Source organism: Octopus sinensis, linkage group LG29 (assembly GCF_006345805.1).
Source record: "Octopus sinensis linkage group LG29, ASM634580v1, whole genome shotgun sequence".
Classification (NCBI taxonomy): Eukaryota; Metazoa; Mollusca; class Cephalopoda; order Octopoda; family Octopodidae; genus Octopus; species Octopus sinensis.
Genome location: NC_043025.1, coordinates 13,473,909 through 13,483,230, shown reverse-complemented (window position 1 = coordinate 13,483,230; position 9,322 = coordinate 13,473,909). Strand labels below are relative to the sequence as shown.

Below are 9,322 nucleotides of genomic sequence, written 5' to 3'. Positions count from 1 at the left end.
TGGGTCTTTGGGAAGCCAGGAGGCTGCACCGGGCCCCAGTCTTATCTGGCAGTGTTTCTACAGCTGGATGCCCTTCCTAATGCCAATCACTCTGAGATTGTAGTGAGTGCTTTTTATGTGCCACCAGCACAGGGGCCAGAGGAGCTAGCATCAACCATGATCAGATGGTGCTTTTTACGTGCCACCAACACAGATGCCAGTCAAAGTGGCACTGGTATCAGCCATGTTCGGATGGTCCTTTTTACGTGCCACTGGCACGGGGGTTCACAACTACAATTTCCATTTGATTTGATTTTGATATTGCTGTTGATGTTGATGTACTTGACTCAATAGGTCTCCATATTCTTTTATTCTTCTGCTCATTTCTGTGATTTAACTGTGGCCATGCTGCAGCAATATATATATTTTTTTTTTTATATGTTTTGTTGTTGTTTTGTTTTCCACAGTGAACTCCGTAAACAAATCACCCCAGATATACGAGAGATGATCAAGCGACAGAGGATGAATTACCTGATGGCCGGAACATTGTTTTGTAAAATTACAACAAAAGGAGGCAAATTGAAAGGTAAAAACCAGGACTGGGGCTGACTCTGTGGAATCGGGAAGGATCCACGGACTCTCACTCAGAGTTCTTATCAGACAGAAAACTGGCAGAATCCTTAGCATGCTGGGTGAAATGCTAGGCAGCATTTTGTCCATCTTTATGTTCTGAGTTCAAATACTGCCAAGGTCGACTTTGCCTTTCATCCTTTTAGGGTTGATAAAATAAGTACCAACTGACATACCCACCTTTCCCAAAATTGCTGGCCTTGTGCCAAAATTTGAAATCATTATTATTATTATTATTATTACCATTTTTACCATTTTTATTATTATTATTATTATTACTATTCATCATCATCATCATCATCATCGTTTAACGTCCGTTCTCCATGCTAGCACAGGTTGGACGGTTCGACCGGGGATCTGGGAAGCCAGGAGGCTGCACCAGGCTCCAGTCTTATTTGGCAATGTTTCTACAGCTGGATGCCCTTCCTAACGCCAACCACTCCGTGAGTGTAGTGGGTGCTTTTTACGTGCCACCTGCACTGGTGCCAGGCTAGACTGGCATCGGCCACGGTCGGATTGGTGCATTTTACGTGCCACCTGCACGGAAGCCAGTCGAGACAGCACTGGCTTCAGCCACTATTCGGATGGTGCTTTTTACGTGCCACCGACACTATTATTATTATTATTATTATTATTATTATTATTATTATTAAGGTGGCGAGCTGGCAGAATCGTTAGCATGCTGGACAAAATGCTTAGTGGTATTACGCCCGTCGCTACATTCTGAGTTCAAATTCTGCCGAGTTCAACTTGGCCTTTTATCTTTTGGGGGTCGATAAATTAAGTACCAGTGAAGCACAGGGGTCAATGTAATCGACTATCCCTCTCCCCCAAAATTTCAGAATTATTCTTATTATTATTTTTGAACATTTTTACATTCTGAGTTCAAATTCCGCTATGGTTGACTTTGCCTTTCCTCCTTTCAGGGTTGATAATACTGGTGGGGTTTCGATGTAATTGAGTAGACCCCCTCCCCCAAAATTACACACTCTCTCTCTCTCACCTTCACAATCATATTTTCACTCACTCAAGGGGCATCCCTATAACCCATGCTAGCATAGAAAAAACAGAAGTAAAACAATTTTCAAAGTTTGCATTAATTAAACTAATTGTTGAACCACGCTATGTTTATCTTGATCAATTGTCTCCAAATGTACAAAGACTTTCGCGCGCATACACACATACACACACACATACACACGCACTCTCAGACAGACATATATATATATTTACAAATACGTACATAGACACATACACAGTCAAACACAGGCACACACACACATATACACAGACAGTCAAACACAGACACATATACATACACAGGCACACACACACATATACACACAGCAGGTGTGGAGGTTGGATATAGCAGTTAGCTCCCTTCCATAAATAACCAAATCTTTACAACCACCACTTCTCTCTCTCCCTCTCTCTTTTATCATTGTCTTTCTATCTATCTCACTCTCCTTATTACTTTCACCTATTTTCCCCACCCCTCTTTATCTCTCCCTTTCTCTTTTACTATATCACACTCACTTATCTTCAGATTCTCTCTTCCTTTCTCTCTCTCAAACATCTTTTTTTCACACTCACCTTCCTATCACTCTCCCTTATGCTCTCCCTCTTCCTTTCACTCTCCCTTATGCTCTCCCTCTTCCTTTCACTCTCCCTCATGCTCTCCCTCTTCCTTTCACTCTCCCTCATGCTCTCCCTCTTCCTTTCACTCTCCCTCATGCTCTCCCTCTTCCTTTCACTCTCCCTCATGCTCTCCCTCTTCCTTTCACTCTCCCTCATGCTCTCCCTCTTCCTTTCACTCTCCCTCATGCTCTCCTTCTTCCTTACTTTCATATACACATAAAAAGCAGTACAAATACACATAGTTATAAAGCCACATATATTCACACATAAACATACATAAACACATTCACACACACACACACACATACATACAAACATACATACATACATACATACAAACACATTACATACATATATGCATACATACATACATACATACAAACACATTACATACATATATGCATACATACATACATACATACACACAGATTCACACATTTTACCTGCATTTCTATTAGACTCTCTCTCTCTCTCTCTCGTGTATACAAAGCTAAATCAAAAATTAAAGCAAATAAAAATTGCATTACTCTCTGACTCATCCCCTTGTAATATCGTATTTTTCAGAGAAACATTGGTGGCAGCTTGCACCTAACCTAAAAACCTTTCACTACGGAGACTGGAACAGCGAAGAGACCCCTACTTTGGAACAACTGCCCAATAAGTGTATGTCCTTGTTGATCCTTTATTGTTGTATGTGTTTGTGCTTGTGTATGTATAGGTGTAGATATCCAAGATGTAACTTCAACCCTTTTGTGTTCAGATTATAGTGTCAAATGTAATGTTTTTTAATTCATATTGTTGGAAACTAATCAAGTGTTATCTTGTCACGTTGAGATCTTGATAATGTGATTGTTAAATGACTAGGCATAGGAGTGGCTGTGTGATAAGTAGCTTGCATACCAACCACATGGTTCTGGGTTCAGTCCCACTGTGCGGCAACTTGGACAAGTGTCTTCTACTCTAGCCTCGGGCCAACCAAAGCCTTGTGAGTGAATTTGGTAGACGGAAACTGACAGAAGCCCATTGTATATATGTATATATGCGTGTGTGCTTGCGTGTCTGTGTTTGTCCACCTAACATCGCATGACAACCGATGCCGGTGTGTTTACGTTCCCGTAACTTAGCGGTTCGCAAAAAGAAACTGATACAATAAGTACAAAGCTTACAAAGAATAAATCTTGGAGTCGATTTGCTCGACTAAAGGCGGTGCTCCAGTATGGCCACAGTCACATGACTGAAACCAGTAAAAGAGTAAAGAGTGGCCTGATTTCACATGATTTCTACAGCTGGATGCCCTTCCAAACACCAAGCACACCAAGAGTGTAATGGGTGCTTTTTACGTGCCAGTTACGTGACTCTCGCATCGGTCACATTGCCTCTTCGAGGCTCATCACTGAAATGGTACTTTTTACGTGCCACTAGCACAGGTCCCAGTTACGTGACACCGGCATGGGTGCCGATCACACGACACCAGCAATAGTGCCAGTTATGTGACAGCAACATTGGCCATGACTACGATATCACTTGGCCTGATGGGTCTTCTCAAACACAGCACATTACCAAACCTCTCAGTCACTAGTCATTCCTTCAACGAGGCCCAACATTCAAACACCATCATCATCATCATTGTTCAACCGTGGTCGAGACAATGGAATTTACCATGCTGCGCCAGACTTCACGGTCCATCATAGCATTACGGAGGTCCTGTTGCTGGATGCCTGTGTCCCTGGAGATTACATCAGGGTAGGAGAGTGTGCGCCCTCTGGTATTGCGAGTAGATGGCTTCCAGAGGAGAAGAGTAGAAATTACCTCTTTTTCAGTTCCACAACAATGTCCAGCAAACTGGACTCTCCTACTTTTCACAAGAGATGACACAGGTGGTAGTTTCCCATATATTTGCATTTTGGTTGGATGACGCTTCCACGAGAGATTTTGAGCTCTCATAAGGAGGCGAGTGGAGGTTCCATCCAACTGCCTCTCAAGCTTCTTTGATAACATCCAGGTTTCTGAGCCATATAGTAGAATTGGTTCGACTGTGGCTTTGAAGATTTCAAGTTTGATACCATCAAACACCATCCTTCACCACCTCATCCCATGTCTTCCTGGGTCTACCTCTACCACAATGGAATGCTATTGTATTTTGGTGTGTGGTGGCATTCATTCATTTCCCTGTATTTTCTTTGTATTGCAGTGTCAGTTGTTGATATAAAGTCTCTGGTTGTCGGCAAAGATTGCTCCCACGTCAAAGAGAATCGGAAAAAGGTGAGTGTGTTACACAATTCTGTATTTCTGAGAGGAAGAATTTGGGGTCTTTAACCTTTTGACCGGCAGATTTAGAAAATAATTTTTTGTAACTAAACACTTTAAAACTTTGTATTACTGGTAGAATGTGTCACGTAAAACTTACTCTTAGCGTTGTTGAGAAAAACTTATATTTACGAAGTTATTTTACGTTAAAGTTGTGGCGGCGGTGGTGGTGGTGGTGGTGGTGGTTTTGGTGGTGGTGGTGGTGGCGGCGGTGGCGGCGGTGGTGGTGGTGGCGGCGGCAGTGGTGGTGGTGGTGGCGGCGGTGGTGTTGATGGTAGTGGTGGCGGCGGCGGTGGTGGTTGTGATGGTGTTTGGGGGGCGGTGGTAATGATGATGATGATGACACCAACGTTGTTGATGTTGTTGTTGTTGTTATATTTGCAGAACATAGCAGCAGAGATGTGTTTCTCCGTCATTCCAGTGACCACAATTCCACAGAACTTCCTGGCTGGCAGCCAACTAGAGTTTGACATGTGGACCGATGGCATCAATGCTTTACTGAACAACAAGGTAACACACACACACACACACACACACACATACACCACACACACACACACACACACACACACACACACACACACACATATACTGTTAATCTCTACACATTTTCTTTCTGTCTTTTTACAGTCTCCATTTCTTGTTTTTCCTCTTATTCCTTTCTGAAGAAGAGCGTAGGCTCAAAATGTCAAAAACTTTTCCATTCTTCCCAAGCGTTGGCCGAACACACCTGCTTGTTGTTATTTCACCTGTCTTCGTACTTTTGTTTTCTGCAAATTTGAACTGTGTGTCTGTGTGTGTGTGTGTGTGTGTCTGTCTGTCTGTGTGTGTCTGTCTGTCTGTCTGTCTGTGTGTGTGTCTGTCTGTCTGTGTGTGTGTGTCTGTCTGTGTGTGTCTGTGTGTGTGTGTGTCTGTGTATACATACCTACAGCTTATGTTTACACCAATCTCTATATTCTCTCTCTCTCTCTCTCTCTCTCTATCTATCTATCTATCTATCTATCTCTATCTCTATCTTTGTCTCTGTGTCTCTCTCTTTTGTCTCTTTCTCTACTGCAATATCTGTGGAGGCGCAATGGCCCAGTGGTTAGGGCAGCGGACTCGCGGTCATAGGATCGCGGTTTCGATTCCTAGACCAGGCGTTGTGAGTGTTTATTGAGCGAAAACACCTAAAAAGCTCCACGAGGCTCCGGCAGGGGATGGTGGTGATCCCTGCTGTACTCTTTCACCACAACTTTCTCTCACTCTTACTTCCTGTTTCTGTTGTACCTGTATTTCAAAGGGGCCGGCCTTGTCACTCTCTGTGTCACGCTGAATATCCCCGAGAACTACGTTAAGGGTGCACGTGTCTGTGGAGTGCTCAGCCACTTACACGTTAATTTCACGAGCAGGCTGTTCCGTTGATTCGGATCAACCGGAACCCTCGTCATTGTAACCGACGGAGTGCTTCCACCACTGTAATATCTCTCTCTCTTTCTCAATCACTCTTTTTTTGTCCAATTTCCTTTTCTCTGACCATTGACCACTACTCTATGTTTTCAATTTTCCATTATGATTTCTGTCCTCTGTCCACTATTGTCTCTCTCTATTTGCCTTTTTTGTACTGTGCACTTCTTTTTGTCCAGTATTCTTCTCTTTGACCCTTGTCCACTACTCTCGCTTTTCAATTCACCACTGTAATTACTGTCCCCTGTCCATAATCTTGCCCTGTCCACTGTCATCTACCTCTGACCACCCTTTCTCTACTGTCCTCTCTGCTTTGTTCATTATTCTATTATCTGGCCATTGTTCTTTGACCCCTGTCCACTACTCTCGCTTTTCAATTCACCACTGTAATTACTGTCCCCTGTCCATAATCTTGCCCTGTCCACTGTCATCTACCTCTGACCACCCTTTCTCTACTGTCCTCTCTGCTTTGTTCATTGTTCTTTGACCCCTGTCCACTACTCTCGCTTTTCAATTCACCACTGTAATTACTGTCCTCTGTCCATAATCTTGCCCTGTCCACTGTCATCTACCTCTGACCACCCTTTCTTTACTGTCCTCTCTGCTTTGTTCATTATTCTATTATCTGGCCATTGTTCTTTGACCCCTGTCCACTACTCTCGCTTTTCAATTCACCACTGTAATTACTGTCCTCTGTCCATAATCTTGCCCTGTCCACTGTCATCTATTTCTGACCACCCTTTCTCTACTGTCCTCTCTGCTTTGTTCATTATTCTATTATCTGGCCATTGTTCTTTGACCATTGTCCACTTGTGTCTTTCCACAGATGGTCAGCACACAGGAGAAGAGCGATATGGAGATGCTTCTTGGGATGGAGATCAAACTACGGTTGCTGGACACAGAAGGTGTTCGAATCCCAGCCAAGCCACCAGCCATACCTCCAGAACCGGACAACTATAATTTTGTGTATGCCATGTGAGCCGTCACACCCGACTGACCGAGACCTCTGTCGCATCACACGTCACATCATGTCACATCATGTTACATCACGTCACGTCACATCACGTCACATCACGATGAAGCGCTGACTTCGATAAAACTGCAAACTGCTTCACGCTTTTAAGAACAATGCGCTTGTTTGACGGTGGGGGTCAGAATCGGGATATTCCTTTTTGACGGTATAGATGGTAAAAGATAGATGTCAAAGAAGACAGAGGTCAAAGGACAACGGAGGACATTAAGATATTTTTGTGGAGTGTTTTATACTAAACATATTAAATCATCACAGTCATCATAGTAAACTGCTGATTTTTTTGAGGAAAGCAATTCACATTTAAGCAAACATATTTGCAGCAATGGATATGTTTTTTTTTTATTTTTATTTTTTTTTAGAAAGGTCAAATGTTGAAGATGCTGGACATAAGTGGACACAAACAGATTAAAAACAGGATTATTGAACAGCTTACACTAAGTGGTTCTGAACCATTTTTTATCTATGGACCCCTTTGATTACTGTTTCATTCTGGTTGGACCCCTGTAGCCATTTGATGTAAAATTCCTATTTGGTTTTTCCCACATTCCCTTGTTTAGGCTGAACCATGTAAAACGTGGTTCTCAACCATTCCTTATCTATGGACCCCTTTTATCATTATTTTATTCTGGTGAATTCCCCCCCCCCCCACCAAGAGCCATTTGATGTTTAACCCTTTAGTGTTTAAACCGGCCCTATCCGGCCAAAATATTCTACCTATTTTATGTTCAAACTAGTCAGATTTGGTCATTCATAGCTATCTTATTGCATCTTTTTAAAAATAAACAATCACATCATTGAAATCTCAAAGCCATGAAATGATGCAAGATTAATTTTACGTGGTGTGAATACATAAGCTTTACATTTTACAGAATAATCTGAATGCTAAAGGGTTAAAAGCTAGTTTTATAGAAACTGCTTTCAAAATTCCTATTCTGTTTGTCCCACATTATCTGGACATTCAGGACGCGTCCAAAATAGCAGATGTTTCATCGTGCCAAAATCTCTCCCATATCGGACAATGGGGGTTGGATGGTGTAGCTCAAAGCTTGTTTTTTTCTTTTTCTTTTTTTCTATTTCACAAATATATCCTGCTTTCACCCCCATCCTTCAAACAGCTTGTCTTTCCATGTGATGTGACTCAAAAAGGACCAATTGAATCAAAAAGCAGTTTACAGAGAACTACCTACATTAACAATATATATATATAATAATAATAATAATAATAATAATAATAATAATAATAATAATAATATGAGGGAATATTATTCCGAACTTACAGGGAAAAATTCAGTTTAGAAATACTAAATCAAATTTCACACAATATAATATATATATATGAATTAGAAAAAAACCCCACCTTTTATCAATTCAATAATGAAAAATTAAATTATACCATCTAGAAAAATTACATATTATGGCAGTGCCCCAGCATGGCCACAGCTCGTGAGCTGAAACTAGATAAAATAAGATAAAATAAGAAAAAAAATAAAATAAGATTATAGAAAAATTAAATATAAGATAAAACATATAACAATGATTAACTAATGTGCAAAATAATTCTACCAAATATATACGTTTTATTTATTATTTTGCACGTTACTTAATCATCGTTATATGTTTTATCTTATATTTAATCTTTCTATAATATGTAATTTTTCTAAATAGTATAATTTAATTGATAAAAGGTGTTTTTTTCTCTAATTTATATATATATATTATATTTTGTGAAATTTGATTTAGTATTTCTAAATTGAATTTTTCCCTATAAGTTTGGAATAATATTCCCTCATATTATTATTATGATTATTATTATTATATATATATATATATATATATATATACATACACATACATACACAGGGTCTGCCAAAAAAATGTATACACACTTCAGAAAAGGAAGAATTTGTATAATTATTGTTATTCAGTGTTATCGCAGTTTGATAAAACATCGAAAGAGAAATATTTATATTTGTAGAGGTAGTTATTACGAGTTGAATATTTATACAGATTTTTATTTCCTTCTCTGAAGTGCCTGTACATCTTTTTGGGGGTAGACTCTGTATATCGACATAATTTTTAATGGCAGTGCTCCAGCATGGCCATAACCTCTGGATGCAACCTCTTGAATCGAAATCAAGTAACATACACACACATACAAACACACACACAATCTACCTGCATATTTATATTTATCAGGGACCAATTCGCGCTTTTAATAGCTATATATATATATATATATATATATATATACTAGCAGTATCGCCCGGCGTTGCTCGGGTTTGTAAGGGA

At 40.3% G+C, this 9,322-nt stretch overlaps 1 protein-coding gene across 1 annotated transcript; it reads left to right on the top strand.

Annotated features, from left to right (window-relative positions):
- Positions 1–428: 428 nt before the first annotated feature.
- LOC115226153 (engulfment and cell motility protein 1) lies at positions 429–8,149 on the top strand. Its single transcript, XM_029797151.2, has 6 exons — positions 429–565; positions 2,812–2,910; positions 4,439–4,509; positions 4,939–5,064; positions 6,827–7,549; positions 7,922–8,149. Exons 1-5 carry the CDS (start codon positions 484–486, stop codon positions 6,977–6,979), a joined length of 531 nt encoding a protein of 176 aa, XP_029653011.1. The 5' UTR covers positions 429–483; the 3' UTR covers positions 6,980–7,549; positions 7,922–8,149.
- The last annotated feature ends 1,173 nt before the right edge of the window (positions 8,150–9,322 follow it).